The sequence below is a fragment of the Trachypithecus francoisi genome, unplaced genomic scaffold (assembly GCF_009764315.1).
Source record: "Trachypithecus francoisi isolate TF-2019V2 unplaced genomic scaffold, Tfra_2.0 Lachesis_group2, whole genome shotgun sequence".
NCBI lineage: Eukaryota > Metazoa > Chordata > Mammalia > Primates > Cercopithecidae > Trachypithecus > Trachypithecus francoisi.
In genome coordinates this window covers 71,879,345-71,898,289 of record NW_022681465.1, presented here as the reverse complement: position 1 = coordinate 71,898,289, position 18,945 = coordinate 71,879,345, and the positions used below count along the sequence as shown (strand labels likewise).

At 38.7% G+C, this 18,945-nt stretch overlaps 1 protein-coding gene across 3 annotated transcripts in view; it reads right to left on the bottom strand.

Moving 5' to 3' along the window:
* WDR70 (WD repeat domain 70) overlaps positions 1–18,945 on the bottom strand; it is a 386,140-nt gene that overhangs the window by 138,686 nt on the left and 228,509 nt on the right. For all 3 annotated transcript variants that reach the window (XM_033179392.1, XM_033179394.1, XM_033179393.1), the window contains exon 10: positions 9,366–9,540. In XM_033179392.1, coding sequence (XP_033035283.1) covers positions 9,366–9,540 — 175 coding nt within the window. The remainder of the gene's footprint in view (positions 1–9,365; positions 9,541–18,945) is intronic.

Below are 18,945 nucleotides of genomic sequence, written 5' to 3'. Positions count from 1 at the left end.
AAAGTGGCAGAGGGAAGGAGAACAGAAGGTCGCAGTGTTATGACGTAAGAAGGACTCAACAACGTTGCTGGCCTTGATGATGAAGGAAGCGTGCCAGGAGCCAAGATATAAGGGTGGCCTCTAGAAACTGGAAAAGCAAGGAAACAGATTCTCCCTGGAGCCTCCTGAAAGGAACAATGTCCTGCTAACACCTTGATTTTAGCCCAATGAGACTTTAGCCTATAGAATTGTAAGATAATACATTTCTGTTATTTTAGCCACTAAATTTGTGGTAGTTTGTTGCAGCAGCCATAGAAAAATAATACAACCATCTAAAAATGTAAAAACCACTCTTAGCTTGCCATACAAAAACAGGTAGTGGGCTAGATTGGTACATGGCCATAGTTTTTCTGACCCTTAATATAGACTCTTAAGCCAGACTGCCTGGGATTGAACCTCAGTTATGCCACATACGAACTGTAGTTTTTAGTAGGCAAGTCAATTTCTTTGTTTCTGGGTTTGTTTGTTTTTTAATCAGTAAAACGATAATGATAGCATTTATAGCATAGAGTTGCCGTGTGGATTAAATAAAATATTACAAATGCTTAAAATATTGCCTGGTTCACAGTAAGTACTCAGTAAGTACAATAATAATAATAATAATAATAACAAAAACAACAATAATAACAACAAAGGGGGAGAAGGAGAGGACAAACAACTCTACATGAAGATTTTCTTTGCCTGGAATATAGGGTCTCTTCATTAGGCCCACTTTAAAAGTAATTCTTTTGTCTTCTGTGATGGTAGAGGGACAGCAGTGATTTGGCTGCACAGCGCAGAGGAAGGAATTATAAGACAAATCAGTTTGCCTTTTACAGGCTTCTCCTACCACGGCTAAGGTTTCAGCTTTCTCTAGGTAGCTAAGTCACACACCATTTATGCATCTGGCTTCCACCTTACAAATGAATCTTGATATCTCTTTTCTGCTATCATCTCCTCTCTAATTCTCTTCATCCATTTGAGTTTATGCTTTAAAACGGGCCTTTCCTGTCACTTTAGTGAGGTTTCAGGAGGAAGCATGGTTGAACAAACGTGTTTAACCTGCCATGTTTTAACTGGAAGTCTTAAATTATTATATATTCATAGTCTTAAAAAACAAGGATAATAATCATCCATATTTTCCAAAAACCTTTTACCCTAACTTTTTCAAAAGCCAGTATTTTTTCATTTAGTAAATGTTGCTTCTAACAGCATGTGTGACAAAAGCATTTACAGGAGCATTTTATAAGAGCATTATTTACAAGAGATTATTAAAACTTTATATAACTCTATGAAAATAATTGACAAATTAGAATTTAAGTTTAGTGCCTGCAAGTAATTTGCAGTTTTGATGGTTATTTTTGTGTTCAGAATCAATGATATACTTTTTTGGAAATGTAACCATTGAAAAATAGGCATGTGAAAGCACTATAGAATAGTTAATATGTCATACGTGTTCTGTTGAATATTTGTAAAAAGGTCATTATAATTCATGTATCTACTCAGGCATAACTAAAACATGGGTCCATAGCATTGTTACTTATTGATGGTAGTTATATTTGCATAAAATGAATGACTGGTTGGAGCAAAGCACCTACACTCTTTATCTTCCTAAACCAAACCTTTAGTCACCAAGAAATCCGTCAAACTTGGATTCGTAAGATGTTCACAGCCAGAGTTAAATAGTATCTTTAGGTCTAACTTTACCATTCTACAAAAACTGTAAGTAGCCTAGGAGTTAAAAAGAAAAAAGAGGAAGACCAGCAGTTATTAAGAACCTGTTATGTGCATGTCCTATCTGAATGTTTTACATATATTACCTAATATAATCCTCAAAATAACATGACATGGGGGCATCATGCCCTCATTTTGTAAATAAAGAAAATGAGAAGAACAAGAGTTTAGGAAAGTCAGGACTTACAGACACGAAATCTGAAGTAAAATATAATATAATTGTATATCTCAGGTGTCATCTATAAAATGTGCTATAGAACTATGCAGTAGACATTTAGCTGTCAATATATACATATATATTCTTCTAGATTCCCAGCATTAAGTCTATTAAAGGGACAAAACTTTGAATTTCTAGCATTGCTCTTTATATTTCACACAGAGATAGATGATCTTTTTTCTCAAAAGAAGATACCAGAAACATTCTCTAAATCATTTGGTATTAAAAAAATTGTTTAAAAAATAAAATATAGTTTTTTTTTTCTCTACAACTACTCTCTCTCCTTATAGTGAATACTGTGCTACTTTAACTTGAACACCTATTATTAGGTAAAAGTTGTGAATTATTGTTAAATGATCAGTCTTTGCAGAAAGAAAGGAGAAGACACCGAGATGAGGTCATTAGTCTGGGCTGCAAGCACAGTCTTAGCCATTGGAGGTCATGTTTAACTTATACAAGTCTTTGATGATATCACTATCAGGGAAATAAAGGGTATTTATCGACTATAGAATAATCAGAATTTAAAAAGCTCTCCAGACATCATTCCCAAGATTCATAGCTAAAATGGTATGTCAAAGAAGTTTTTAAAAAAAAAAAAAAAAGGCTGAAATCAAAATATTCTCAAATGAAAATTTTGAAATGAAACAAGAGTTCTTCAAGCATCTTCACAGTTGCAGACGGCAGTAAATAATGAATAACTATGTAATAAAATGTTTTCCAAATCAAAGTCATATGACTTTAAAATTATGCAACAGATGACAACTTTATCACAAACAAGACTGGAAGCATTAAATGCTAAAAATATTTCAACGCATTATTTTTTTTTTTAATCTCCAAAATCATGAATACCAACAGCTTAACACTCAGTTTAGGGAGTTTAGATTGCTCTAATAGGTAATAATGAAAAATATAAAGAAAATATTAAGAGCACGCTGTCATAAAATTCTTCCTTCTTGCTAATAAACTGGCTTAGTACACAAACATACAGAACCTCCATAAAAGTAAATACTGCTAGACGGGTGGATCACGAGGTCAGGAGATCGAGACCATCCTGGCTAACACGGTGAAACCCCGTCTCTACTAAAAAATACAAAAAACTAGCCAGGTGTGGTGGCGGGCGCCTGTAGTCCCAGCTACTGGGGAGGCTGAGGCAGGAGAATGGCGTGAACCCGGGAGGCGGAGCTTGCAGTGAGCTGAGATCCGGCCACTGCACTCCAGCCTGGGTGATAGAGCCAGACTCCGTCTCAAAAAAAAAAAAAAAAAGTAAATATTGCTTTCATTTTTAGTGGTTATGACAGCTTCATAAGAATATCCCAAAAGCAACAAAAAGAAGCAATTACCAGCCATTAAAAAAAATCACTACAGAAAGTAGTTAACAAATAGTATGAGAATTTGTCTTAAATTAGTTTACTTGAGGTGTGAGAGAAGAATGTTCAAAGCTGCATTACGAAAATTTAACCAAAAAAACTACTAAATTTTTTAATTGTGAAAATTATTGTTAGTGTAAGGCACAGCAGATGGTGTCCAACAGTGAGGAGTGACTTCTAAGAGACTTTAAGTAACTTAAGGGCACCCAGGGACTCAAGTGCCACCTTTCCCACAAAACATTATCTTTATTCTGCTTTACTTTTCTTTCATTGTATCAAATTAGCTTGCTGGTGATTCTAAAGAGAAGATTCAAGACTGTTTTGGGAAGTAAGAATCTCAAAAGATGCTTTAGTATCATTTTTATATGCAGAATAGCTCACTATTTCTGCTTTGTTTAGTAAACAATGAATATTATTACTCTGTAACCCCCATTAATCCTGTTGCTCATCCAAACTGTGCACCTTTCAGAGGCCCTATGACTCCCCACCTGACCTCTGCCTTCCCTAACTCTTCCATATGATGGGCATTATACAAAGCAGCACCTGGTCATAAATCACCTCACAGATCATTCCCTGAATGTTTTACAAACTACTTACAGGTTTAAATTTCTTTTGTCTTATTCTCAGTGAGGTGACAGTTCCTCAAAAATACCAGTTGAAATGTTCCAGATGTGAAGAGATACAGATATACAGATATGGAGAAAACCACAAAAGGATACCGATCAGGTAATTTACAAGCATTAAGGGATAGAGAATGGGACAATGACATAGGAGAGGAGTGGTATAGAATAAAATAATAATAAACCAAAAAACCAACATTTTTTGAAAAGCACATATTTCATGTAGGTAAAATTACAGGATCCCATTTAAATAACGACATTTTGAAAAAAAGCAAAGAAATCAAGCTATATTTACTATTTTATGCTTTCAAATTTAAAAAGCAAGCTTCAAATTCTCTCTACATAAAAACAAAACTTTTTCTTTTTTTTTTTGAGACGGCGTCTTGCTCTGTCGTCCAGGCTGCAGTGCAGTGGCGTGATCTCGGTTCACTGCAACCTCCACCTCCCAGATTCAAGCGATTCTCCTGCCTCAGCCTCCCACGTAGCTGGGACTACAGGCACCCACCGCCACACCTGGCTAATCTTTTTTGTATTTTTAGTGGAGACGGGGGTTTCACCATGTTGGCCAGGCTGGTCTCGAACTCCTGACCTTGTGATCCGCCTACCTCGGCTTCCCAAACTGCTGGGATTACAGGCGTGGGGCACTGCGCCCAATCTATGTATCTGTAAATACATGTATTAATAAGAAGAAGGGTGTAGAAGGACATAAAGTAATCTTTTAACATGGGTTATCTGGCAGCAACTGGAGACATTTAAAGATTTGCTGTGTGCTGGATATTTGTCTCTTCTTCGTATTTGTTGTCTTATTAGCCAGAAGTTGATTTCCTGATATGATTACTGTCTTTGTCTCAGATTCCTCTGTTCCACTTTCTGGCATGGCTGAAAATGGGGGCACTGAACAGCCAACTGAGCTGTGGAAATCTTGCGGCTTTCTTGGTAAGGCATTGCGCTGTGTGGTGATTTTCCCAAAGGAACAGCCCAAGAATATGGGCAAGGGCTTGCAGGCCAAAAGGGCAATAGGAGGCCGTCAGATAGAGGGGGGGTCAAGTTGCTAGTGGTGCCTATTGCAAAATCAAACAACCTCAAATATTATTCCCTTCCATCACCCGTGACTAGGGAGAGCAACACTCCATGAATAAAATGAATCCCAATTTTCCTGACAAAAACTTAGCCTACAATCAGTAATTGCAAGATAAGAAAATACAGTATGTAATTTTAGTCAAGAGTCTAGTATATTGTAGATTCCTGATAGATACTAAAACACAGAATACAGTGCTTTGTGCAAAGTCAAAGAATAAATCTGATAGGCATTTTGATATGAAGAGAAGTTACTAGGTATTCATGAGACTATACATGCTGAATTATTTGAAAACCCAGAAATTATAAAGAGACATGAACACAGTTTTTAAAAATTTGCCTGTTATTAGCAAATCCAAAATCAGTCACATATACAGATTAATATATTTATATATCATTAAGAATACACCAAAAACTACCTCAATATCTTTCTCCTCTCCCCCTACCCCAAAACTCGTACACATACCCAACTCTATCTAACTGTGTATTCATATAACTAGGATAGTTTTTTAATGCTACTATTCATTAAATGTATTCTTAGAACTAAACTGACCATTTCATTTTATGTTACTATTTTAGAATACATCCATCCATTCATTCATTCAACAAATAGTTACTGAAGGTCTGGTATATAGTAGGCACTGTCTTTGCTCTGGGAATATGGTAGGGAGTAGAACAGACAGCAGTCCTTTCCCTCATGCAGCCAATATCCTACTAGAAGGAAACAGCCAATAAAGAGGGCCAGGTGCAGCGGCTCACGCCTGTCATACCAGCACTTGGGGAGGCCAAGGTGGGAAGACTGCTTAAGTCCAGGAGTTCAAGACCAGTCTGGGCAACATAGTGAGCCCTCCATCTCTATAAAAAAGTAAGAAAATTAGCTGGGCATAGTGGCGCACACCCATGGTCTCAGCTACTCGAGAGGCCGAAGCAGGAGGATCAACTGAGCCTGGGAAGTCAAGGCCACAGTGAGCTGTAATCGTGCCACTGCACTCTAGCCTGAGTAACAAGAGTGAGAACTTGTCTCAAAAGCTTAAAAGAAAAAAAAAGTGAAACATACAGTATCGCAGATCAGACAGCTATCAGCACTATGGAAGAAAATAAAAGGGGTAGAGAGTACCACGGCAGAGAGAAGGCTGCAATTTTAAATATGGTGTAGTCAGGATAGGTCTTACTGAGAAGAAATTTCAGTCCTCTGAACTGAAAGAGGGGAGAGAAAATGCCGTATGAATAGAGTGTTGCAGAATGGCCAGGGGTGGTGGCTCACACCTGTAATCCCAGCACTTTGGGAGGCCGAGGCAGGCGGATCATGAGGTCAGGAGTTTGAGACCAGCCTGGCCAATATGGTGAAACCCCATCTCTACTAAAAATACAAAAATTAGCCAGGTGTGGTGGCGTGTGCCTGTAGTCCCAGCTACTCTGTAGGCTGAGGCAGAAGAACCACTTGAATCCGGGAGGCAGAGGTAACAGTGAGCCGAGATTGCACCACTGCACTCCAGCCTGGGGGACAGAGCAAGACTCTGTCTTAAAAAAAAGAGTGTGCAGACTGACAGGTTCAACATGTACAAAATCAGAGTGTATGCTGTTACCACTCCAATGTCATCTCCCACTATTCTGTCCCCCTCTCTCACATCATGCTAAGGCAACAGATGGCTTGCTGTTGCTCAAACTATGCCGGTGAATGGGAAGCAGAGAACCAAGGAGGCAATGCAGATCCACAGAAGCTTCTCTGAAGAGGACTTCTTCTCACATGAAAGGCTGACCATCATTATACGAATAAAAAGAATCTTGGGCAAACAACCACTCCTCTTGAGGAGCAATGTCCAGTGAACTTTCTGCAATGATGGAAATGGTCTATATTGTCCATTAAGTAGCCACTGGTCACATGATACTACTGGGTACCTAAAAAGTGGCCAGTGTGATTGAGAAACTGAAATTCTAATTGTACTTTATTTTAATTAAAACTAAAGTAGTCAAATGTGGCTAGTGGCTAGTGTACTGACCAATGTAATTCTAGAGTAAAGGTAGGTCTTGACAACACAGAAATACATCATTAATAGAGATACCTTACTTCTAAAGAAATATGTTTTGTTTAATTTACTAAAGTTCAAGTTCGTCTAATGAAAATTCTAGGATTAAATACGGCAATTATGAATGTTTTACTTAATCATCTCAAAATACAGATTAACCATTACCTGTCACATAATTATTTAACTACTGCATGGAAAAACTATTGTTATTGGGCATTCTCACTTCAGCTTTAGTGTTTCCCTATGGATGGTTTTTTTTCTTGCTGAAAAAAAATTAAGAAATTTTTTAAAAATCCAGGTTGGGTGCAGTGGTTCACACCTGTAATCCCAGCATGTTGGGAGGCCAAGGTGGGTGGATCCCTGAGATCAGGAGTTTGAGACCAGCCTGGACAACATGGTGAAACACCGTCTCTACTAAAACTACAAAAACTAACTGGGTGTGGTGGTACACACCTATATGTAATCCCAGCTACTCGGGAGGCTGAGGCATGAGAATTGCCTGAACCCAGGAGGCAGAGGTTGCAGTGAGCTGAGGTAGTTCCACTGCACTCTAGCCTAGGTGACAGAGCAAGAAAGAAAGACAGAAAGACGAAAGGAAGGAAGGAAGGAAGGAAGGAAGGAAGGGAGGGAGGGAGGGAGGGAGGGAGGGAGGGAGGAGGGAGGGAGGGAGGGAAAGGAATTTTTAAAAAATCTGTTTTCAAATCAAGCTGTGTTTCCTGCTGGCAAGTTTTTCTTTTCAACTTGATTTGTTTCCAGCTGACACACATTTGCATCCAAATGTAAAAAATATGAATAAAATATAACAAATGAGATATGTTATAATAAACTTACATTCATTTATTAAATACATTCTAACAAAACAATCAAAGACTAATTAGCTGAATGGCTTTAAGAGGTATTTCTTAGAAAGTGGCGTTCCAATGGCCTTTTTTTCTACAAAACTGAAAATAGGAGATACTCCTTATTTTAAGATACACAAGACAAATCTTTAAAAAGTATATTCAACTTTATAAAAATATATGGGTTCTAAGAGAAAGTCACATATATATACGCTATACAAAAAACACTACTATTAAAGCTACACAAGAAAACTGCATGTTTTATAATTTCTGTGTTTAAGTCAACAGCACCCAGAGATGATGAAAACCAGTTACTAAAAAATTTACTGCTTGGTTAAAACTCAGTTTACAATTCAAAGAAGTTTTTAAGATCTCTATGCTGTTATGAAGCTTTATGAGGTTTACAGTAGAGATGAAAACAGAAATAAAAAGATCTGACAAACAGAAAATGTCAAAGATGTTTTCAGTATTATCAGTATGGATTCTTTTCCCGTCTATCATCACTTTTTAATCGTCTTCCAACACATCTACCTGAAAAAACAACTGTGTTTCTTGGGATCCCCTTCAAAATGTAAATGTTTGATAGACAAAGGTGGAATATATGCATATACATTTAACTAGAATGAAAACTCCATGAGGACAGGAATTTTTGATAAGTATTATCAGTGCCTAGAGTAGTGCCTGCAGTATGTACTAAACATTTACTGACTAATCTGGCCAGAAACTTATATAAAATAAAGATATCCAAAATGTGTTTGTGTAGAATTTTATTCTAACACTGGTGTCTAGACTCATTCCATTTAACAAACATCTTTGTTTTACCATCCATACATAAAACAAGAAGCTTTTTACAGCTTATTGATAATTGACAGAATTAGCCAAGGGCTTTTGTATTCATTATTTATATGGATTCTATCATTCTTTCCAATTCCAAACTTTATTTATTCTACTAATAGTTTGAAACTGTAAAGAAAAAACCTGAAACCTATCTAAATGAAATGTCATAGAATATTAAAATATTACTTAAATTACTAGAAAAATAACTACAAAACAACTGATGGCTCATCTTGGACTTTTCACCTTTTTCTTAAATCTTTTAAAGGGTATTTTCTAGTTTTCTGCTTAGTCTTGCTTTATACTACATTAAACACTTCACTTTCAAAATCAAATAACCTGAGATGCCATATAATAAGCTGCACTACGGTTTTTAAATTTTATACCAAAAGAGTACATTTATTATAAAAACAAAATATGTACTGAAAAATACAGAGTTGAAATGTCTGCAGAAATGCTGTATACTATACTACAAAAATCCCGATGTTTGATCACCTAACACTGAAGTTTAAATTAGGTCTATATTCAGGAAATTCACCTTCATAATATTTTAACACGTTTGTCTTTGTAAGGTGGCCATCTTCTAAGGAAAGATTTAAGGTGGCCATGTTCTAAGGAAAGATTCAACTTACAGTCAAATTTCGGTCCCAGATCTGTATGCTTCCATTCTGGCAGGCAGCTGCTATGAGGTTTCCATCTCTACTATATGTGCACGTAGTGGGAATGACTTTTTTGCCCTGCATCGTCCGAGGTTTAAACACACTTTTTTGCTTCTTTGGATTTTCAACCTCCCACGTCCTCACAGTCCTAAAAAGGATCAGGAGATTTTCATTTATTAAAAAATAAAAGGGGGCGGGGGTTAAAATAGGGAAGAGTCCATAAAGACTGCTTCGCCATTTTGGCACATAAATCTCATAATTATTTTAAAATATTAATAAGACATGCACTGTAAAAGATTCTCTATTTATAAATAAGGTTACTCACAGAAATAAAGTAAGCCATCTGAATCATGTTGTCATCAAATTGAACAGAAAGAGGCAAATTCTACTTCCAATCGATCCGAGTTATTAATTCTGTCCCTCTAAAGCAGTAAGTGGCCTCCAAATTATTCTGACTTTACCCCCGATCAGCCAAACTGTTGAATGTCTGCCCCCATATAGGCACGTATTCGTAAATCACTTACATGTGTGAATGCACTGTTTTTAACATACACCAGAAAACACACTGAAAAATAAGTTATTAAAAGAATAATACACCTCTCTAGAGGCCAAGCGAAGATCTCATTCCTCTAGGGGAGAAGTAGAAATACACCTGTCTGTTTCTGAGCTTTTGCCAACCAACAAGCAACAACAGCCTAGTCCTGGAGCAGAGGTGTAAAACACCCTTGTACTCACAGTCCTAAGTGAAGGAGCACTGTCAGTAAGGGAGGGTAGAACAAATGCCACATGACCCAGAGGGGGAATTTCAAAAGCTTAAAATACAGAAAAATAAAGATAAGGTAAGTTTCTTGCCAGAAACTACACAAGCCAAACCACTATGGAACAACATCCTTAAAGTTCGAAACGAAAAAACTAATTGTCAATCTAATATTCTAGAGCCAGTCAAAATATATTTTAAAAATAAGGTGAACTCAAGACTTTTTCAAATGGACAAAAGCTAAGGCAATTCACTACCATCAGACATCTACTAAAATAAATGTTAAAAGACATAGGTAGAATAAATATGACAAAAGTGGAAATCTGAATCTACACAAAGAATATTACAAATGTAAAATGCATTTTTAAAAATGTTCAGATATCTTTAAAAAATAAATTCATGTAAAGCAAAAATAGTAAAAAACAATGCACTAATGTACTTTGAGTTTTATAACCATATCCAAGTAAAATGTATGACAATAATTGCAAAGTTTGGGAGGAGGAAGGAAAATACGTTGTTTTATACTATACTTGAAATAGCACAATATTATTTGATATGTTAAAGATGTACATTACAAACTCTAAAGCAATTGCTATCATATTTTTAAATCAATACATAATAATGAAGATACAATGAAAACAAATTGATTTTATCAAAAACAAGAAAAGATAAGAAATCAAAGCAATGTGATAAGTACAAAACAAAAAGCAATACGGCAGATATAAATTGAACCTCATTGATAATAAAATTAATTAGAAATGGTCCAAAAATTCTAATTGAAAGACAAAGATTAGAAGCTTCTTAGTTTCACGCAATCGCTTTTGCCTATTTTTGTTTTTATTGCCTGTGCCTTCGGGTCATATATAAAAAATCTAAGCCCAGACGAATGTCACAAAGGTTTTTGCCTGTTTTACAGTCATTCTACAGTTTCAGGTTTTAAACATTTAAGTCTTTAATTCATCTTGAGTTGATTTTTGTATATGGCATGAAATAAGGGTCCAATTTCATTCTTCTGCATGTGGATATCTAGTTTCTTCAACACCATTTATTGAAGAGACTGTGTGTTCTTGGCATCTTTGTTAAAAATCAATTGACTGTAAGTACCTGGGTTTATTTCTAGACTATATTCTGTTCCACTAGTTGATGTGTCTTGTTTTTATGCCAGTACCGTACACCATACTGTTTTGATTACAATAGCTTTTATTTTCAAATCAGGGAGAGTGTGATGTGATGTCTCCAGCTTTGTTCCTTTTGTTTAACACTGCTTTGGCGATTTGGGACCTTTTGTGGTTTCATATGAATTTTAGGGGTTTTTTCTTCTATTTCTGTGGAAAATGACATTGGAATTTTGATAGGGATTGCACTGAATTTGTAGATCACTTTGGATTGTTTTGACATTTTAGCAATATTAATTTTTCTAATCCATGAACATGGAATACCTTTCCATTTATTAGTGTCTTTTTTTCTGTTTCGTTTTTTTTTATTATTATACTTTAAGTTCTAGGGTACATGTGCATAACATGCAGGTTTGTTACATATGTATACTTGTGTCATCTTGGTGTGCTGCACCCATCAACTCGTCAGCACCCCTCAACTCGTCATTTACATCAGGTATAACTCCCAGTGCAATCCCTCCCCCATCCCCCCTCCCCATGATAGGCCTCGGTGTGTGATGTTCCCCTTCCTGAGTCCAAGTGATCTCATTGTTCAGTTCCCACCTGTAAGTGAGAATATGCGGTGTTTGGTTTTCTGTTCTTCTGATAGTTTGCTCAGAATGATGGTTTCCAGCTGCATCCACGTCCCTACAAAGGACGCAAACTCATCCTTTTTTATGGCTGCATAGTATTCCATGGTGTATATGTGCCACATTTTCTTAATCCAGTCTGTCACTGATGGACATTTGGGTTGATTCCAAGTCTTTGCTATTGTGAATAGTGCCGCAATAAACATACGTGTGCATGTGTCTTTATAGCAGCATGATTTGTAATCCTTTGGGTATATACCCAGTAATGGGATGGCTGGGTCATATGGTACTTCTAGTTCTAGATCCTTGAGGAATCGCCACACTGTTTTCCATAATGGTTGAACTAGTTTACAATCCCACCAACAGTGTAAAAGTGTTCCTATTTCTCCACATCCTCTCCGGCACCTGTTGTTTCCTGACTTTTTCATGATTGCCATTCTAACTGGTGTGAGATGGTATCTCATTGTGGTTTTGATTTGCATTTCTCTGATGACCAGTGATGATGAGCATTTTTTCATGTGTCTGTTGGCTGTATGAATGTCTTCTTTTGAGAAATGTCTGTTCATATCCTTTGCCCACTTTTTGATGGGGTTGTTTTTTTCTTGTAAATTTGATTGAGTTCTTTGTAGGTTCTGGATATTAGCCCTTTGTCAGATGAGTAGATTGCAAAAATTTTCTCCCATTCTGTAGGTTGCCTGTTCACTCTGATGGTAGTTTCTTTTGCTGTGCAAAAGCTCTTTAGTTTAATTAGATCCCATTTGTCCATTTTGGCTTTTGCTGCCGTTGCTTTTGGTGTTGTAGACATGAAGTCCTTGTCCATGCCTATGTCCTGAATGGTATTACCTAGATTTTCTTCTAGGGTTTTCATGGTATTAGGTCTAACACTTAAGTCTCTAATCCATCTTGAATTAATTTTCATATAAGGAGTAAGGAAAGAATCCAGTTTCAGCTTTCTACTTATGGCTAGCCAATTTTCCCAGCACCATTTATTAAATAGGGAATCCTTTCCCCACTTCTTGTTTCTCTCAGGTTTATCAAAGATCAGATGGCTGTAGATGTGTGGTATTATTTCCGAGGACTCTGTTCTGTTCCATAAGTCTATATCTCTGTTTTGGTACCAGTACCATGCTGTTTTGGTTACTGTAGCCTTGTAGTATAGTTTGAAGTCAGGTAGTGTGATGCCTCCAGCTTTGTTCTTTTGACTTAGGATTGTCTTGGCAATGCGGGCTCTTTTTTGGTTCCATATGAACTTTAAAGCAGTTTTTTCCAATTCTGTGAAGAAAGTCATTGGTAGCTTGATGGGGATGGCATTGAATCTATAAATTATCTTGGGCAGTATGGCCATTTTCACGATATTGATTCTTCCTATCCATGAGCATGATATGTTTTCCCATTTGTTTGTGTCCTCTTTTATTTCACTGAGCAGTGGTTTGTAGTTCTCCCTGAAGAGGTCCTTTACATCCCTTGTAAGTTGGATTCCTAGGTATTTGATTCTCTTTGAAGCAATTGTGAATGAAGTTCATTCACGATTTGGCTGTTTGTCTATTACTGGTGTATAAGAATGCTTATGATTTTTGCACATTAATTTTGTGTCCTAAGACTCTGGTGAAGTTTCTCATCAGCTTAAGGAGATTTTGGGCTGAGACGATGGGGTTTTCTAAATATACAATCATGTCATCTGCAAACAGGGACAATTTGACTTCTTTTCCTAACTGAATACCCTTGATTTCTTTCTCTTGCCTGATTGCTCTAGCCAGAACTTCCAACACTATGTTGAATAGGAGTGGTGAGAGAGGGCATCCCTGTCTTGTGCCAGTTTTCAAAGGGAAGTTTTCCAGTTTTTGCCCATTCAGTATGATATTGGCTGTGGGTTTGTCATAAATAGCTCTTCTTATTTTGAGATACGTTCCATCAATATTGAATTTATTGAGTGTTTTTAGCATGAAGGGCTGTTGAATTTTGTCAAAGGTCTTTTCTCCATCTATTGAGATAATCATGTGGTTTTTGTCTTTGGTTCTGTTTATATGCTAGATTACGTTTATTGATTTGCGAATGTTGAACCAGCCTTGCATCCCAGGGATGAAGCCCACTTGATCATGGTGGATAAGCTTTTTGATGTGCTGCTGGATCCGGTTTACCAGTATTTTATTGAGGATTTTTGCATCGATATTCACCAGGGATATTGGTCTAAAATTCTCTTTTTTTGTTGTGTCTCTGCCAGGCTTTGGTATCAAGATGATGTTGGCCTCATCAAATGAGTTAGGGAGGATTCCCTCTTTTTCTATTGATTGGAATAGTTTCAGAAGGAATGGTACCAGCTCCTCCTTGTAACTCTGGTAGAATTCAGCCGTGAATCCATATGGTCCTGGACTTTTTTTGGTTGGTAGGCTATTAATTATTGCCTCAATTTCAGAGCCTGCTATTGGTCTATTCAGGGATTCAGCTTCTTCTTGCTTTAGTCTTGGAAGAGTGTAAGTGTCCAGGAAATTATCCATTTCTTCTAGATTTTCTAGTTGATTTGCATAGAGGTGTTTATAGTATTCTCTGATGGTAGTTTGTATTTCTGTGGGGTCGGTGGTGATATCCCCTTTATCATTTTTTATTGTGTCTATTTGATTCCTCTCTCTTTTCTTCTTTATTAGTCTTGCTAGCGGTCTGTCAATTTTGTTGATCTTTTCAAAAAACCAATTCCTGGATTCATTGATTTTTTGGAGGGTTTTTATGTCTCTATCTCCTTCAGTTCTGTTCTGATCTTAGTTATTTCTTGCCTTCTGCTAGCTTTTGAATGTGTTTGCTCTTGCTTCTCTAGTTCTTTTAATTGTGATGTTAGGGTGTCAATTTTAGATCTTTCCTGCTTTCTCTTGTGGGCATTTAGTGCTATAAATTTCCCTCTACACACTGCTTTAAATGTGTCCCAGAGATTCTGGTATGTTGTATCTTTGTTCTCATTGGTTTCAAAGAACATCTTTATTTCTGCCTTCATTTTGTTATGTACCCAGTAGTCATTCAGGAACAGGTTATTCAGTTTCCATGTAGTTGAGCGGTTTTGATTGAGTTTCTTAGTCCTGAGTTCTAGTTTGATTGCACTGTGGTCTGAGAGACAGTTTGTTATAATTTCTGTTCTTTTACATTTGCTGAGGAGTGCTTTACTTCCAATTATGTGGTCAATTTTGGAATAAGTGTGATGTGATGCTGAGAAGAATGTATATTCTGTTGATTTGGGGTGGAGAGTTCTGTAGATGTCTATTAGGTCTGCTTGCTGCAGAGATGAGTTCAATTCCTGGATATCCTTGTTAACTTTCTGTCTCGTTGGTCTGTCTAATGTTGACAGTGGGGTGTTGAAGTCTCCCATTATTATTGTATGGGAGTCTAAGTTCCTTTGTAACTCTCTAAGGACTTGCTTTATGAATCTGGGTTCTCCTGTATTGGGTGCATATATATTTAGGAGAGTTAGCTCTTCCTGTTGAACTGATCCCTTTACCATTATGTAATGGCCTTCTTTGTCTCTTTTGATCTTTGATGCTTTAAAGTCTGTTTTATCAGAGACTAGGATTGCAACCCCTGCTTTTTTTTTGTTCTCCATTTGCTTGGTAGCTCTTCCTCCATCCCTTTATTTTGAGCCTATGTATGTCTCTGCATGTGACATGGGTTTCCTGAATACAGCAGACTGATGGGTCTTGACTCTTTATCCAGTTTGCCAGTCTGTGTCTTTTAATTGGAGCATTTAGTCCATTTACATTTAAGGTTAATATTGTTATGTGTGAACTTGATCCTGCCATTAGGATATTAACTGGTTATTTTGATCGTTAGTTGATGCAGTTTCTTCCTAGCCTCGATGGTCTTTACATTTTGGCATGTTTTTGCAATGGCTGGTACTGGTTGTTCCTTTCCATGTTTAGGGCTTCCTTCAGGGTCTCTTGTAAGGCAGGCCTGGTGGTGACAAAATCTCTAAGCATTTGCTTATCTGTAAAGGATTGTATTTCTCCTTCACTTATGAAACTTAGTTTGGCTGGATATGAAATTCTGGGTTTAAAATTCTTTTCTTTAAGAATGTTGAATATTGGCCCCCACTCTCTTCTGGCTTGTAGAGTTTCTGCCGAGAGATCTGCTGTTAGTCTGATGGGCTTCCCTTTGTGGGTAACCCGAGTTTTCTCTCTGGCTGCCCTTAAGATTTTTTCCTTCGGCCGGGCGCGGTGGCTCAAGCCTGTAATCCCAGCACTTTGGGAGGCCGAGACGGGCGGATCACGAGGTCAGGAGATCGAGACCATCCTGGCTAACATGGTGAAACCCCGTCTCTACTAAAAATACAAAAAACTAGCCGGGCGAGGTGGCGGGCGCCTATAGTCCCAGCTACTCGGGAGGCTGAGGCAGGAGAATGGCGTAAACCCGGGAGGCGGAGCTTGCAGTGAGCTGAGATCCGGCCACTGCACTCAAGCCTGGGCGACAGAGCGAGACTCTGCCTCAAAAAAAAAAAAGATTTTTTCCTTCATTTCAACTTTGGTGAATCTGGCAATTATGTGTCTTGGAGTTGCTCTTCTCGAGGAGTATCTTTGTGGTGTTCTCTGCATTTCCTGAATTTGAATGTTGGCCTGCCCTACTAGGTTGGGGAAGTTCTCCTGGATGATATCCTGAAGAAGTGTTTTCCAACTTGGTTCCATTTTCTTCCTCACTTTCAGGCATCCCGATCAGACGTAGATTTGGTCTTTTTACATAATCCCATACTTCTTGCAGGCTTTGTTCATTTCTTTTTCTTCTTTTTTCTTTAGACTTCTCTTCTTGCTTCATTTCATTCATTTGATCCTCAATCGCTGATACTCTTTCTTCCAGTTGATCAAGTCGGTTACTGAAGCTTGTGCATTGGTCACGTATTTCTCGTGTCATGGTTTTCATCTCTGTCAGTTCGTTTATGGCTTTCTCTGCATTAATTATTCTGGTTATCAATTCTTCCACTCTTTTTACAAGATTTTTAGTTTCTTTGCTCTGGGTATGTAATTCCTCCTTTAGCTCTGAGAAGTTTCATGGTCTGAAGCCTTCTTCTCTCATCTTGTCAAAGTCATTCTCTGTCCAGCTTTGATCCGTTGCTGGCGATGAGCTGTGTTCCTTTGGAGGGGGAGATGTCCTCTTATTCTTTGAATTTCCAGCTTTTCTGCCCTGCTTTTTCCCCATCTTTGTGGTTTTATCTGCCTCTGGTCGTTGATGATGGTGACGTACTGATGGGGTTTTGGTGTGGGTGTCCTTTCTGTTTGTTAGTTTTCCTTCTAACAGTCAGGCCCCACAGCTGTAGGTCTGTTGGAGATTGCTTGAGGTCCACTCCAGACCCTGTTTGCCTGGGTGTCAGCAGCAGAGCCTGCAGAAGATAGAATACTGCTGAACAGTGAGTGTACCTGTCTGATTCTTTCTTTGGAAGCTTCCTCTCAGGGGTGTACTCCACCGTGTGAGGTGTGGAGTGTCGGTCTACCCCTAGTGAAGGATGTCTCCCAGTTAGGCTACTCAGGGGTCAGGGACCCACTTGAGCAGGCAGTCTGTCCATTCTCAGATCTCAACCTCCATGTTGGGAGATCCACTGCTCTCTTCAAAGCTGTCAGACAGAGTCGTTTGCGTCTGCAGAGGTTTCTGCTGCTTTTTTCTTGTTGTTGTTGTTGTTGTTTAGCTGTGCCCTGTCCCCAGAGGTGGAGTCTACAGAGACTGGCAGGTCTCCTTGAGCTGCTGTGAGCTCCACCCAGTTCGATCTTCCCAGGGCTTTGTTTACCTACTTAAGCCTCAGCAATGGCGGGCGCCCCTCCCCCAGCCTCGCTGCTGCCTTGTGGTTAGATCGCAGATTGCTGTGCTAGCAATGAGGAAGGCTCCGTAGGCGTGGGACCCTCCCGGCCAGATGTGGGATATAATCTCCTGGTGTGCCCGTTTGCTTAAAGCTTGGGGTGGGAGTTACCCGATTTTCCAGGTGTTGTGGGTCTCAGTTCCCCTGGCTAGGAAAAGGGATTCCCTTCCCCCTTGCGCTTCCCAGGTGAGGCGATGCCTCGCCCTGCTTCAGCTCTCGCTGGTCGGACTGCAACAGCTGACCAGCACCAATTGTCAGGCACTCCATAGTGAGATAAACCCAGTACCTCAGTTGAAAATGCAGAAATCACCTGTCTTCTGTGTCGGTCACCCTGGGAGCTGGAGACTGGAGCTGTTCCTGTTCGGCCATCTTGCTCCCTCTTTTTTTTTTTTAGACAGAGTCTCGCTCTATCGCCCAGGCTGGAGTGCCGTGGTGCAATCTCGGCTCACTGCAACTCCTCCTCCTGGATTCAAGCAATTCTCCTGCCTCAGCCTCCTGAATAGCTGGGATTACAGGCACATGCCACCATGCCCGGCTAATTTTTGTATTTTTAGTAGAGACAGGGTTTCACCATGTTGGTCAGGTTGGTCTCAAACTCCTGACCTCGTGATCCACCCACTTCAGCCTCCCAAAGTGCTGGGGTTATAGGCGTGAGTCACCACACCCGGCCTATTTGTGTCTCTTTTCAATTTTTTTCATCAATGTTTGATAGTTTTCTTTTTTTTCTTTTTTTCTGAGACAGAGTCTCACTCTGTCACCCAGGCTGGAGTGCAGTGGCGAAATCTCCACTGAATGTAGCCTCTGCCTCCCGGGTTCAAGTGATTCTCCCACATTCAAATGATTTTCCCATCTCAGCTTCCCAAGTAGCTGGGATTACAGGCACCTGCCACCACGCCTGGCTAATGTTTATATTTTTAGTAGAGACAGGGTTTCACCATGTTGCAGGCTGGTCTCGAACTCCTGACCTCAAGTGATCTGCCTGCCTTGGCCTCCCAAAGTGCTGGGATTACATGTAGGAACTACCGTGCCTGGTCAATACTTTTCAATGTTTGATCATTTAACTCCTTCAAGTTATTCCTAAGTATTTTTTAAGGTTATTGTAAATAAAATTATTTTCTTAATTTCTGTTTATATATATACTTCAAGTTCTAGGGTACATGTGCAGAATGTGCAGTTTTGTTACACAGGTATACACGTGCCATGCTGGTTTGCTGCACCCATCAACCCATCACCT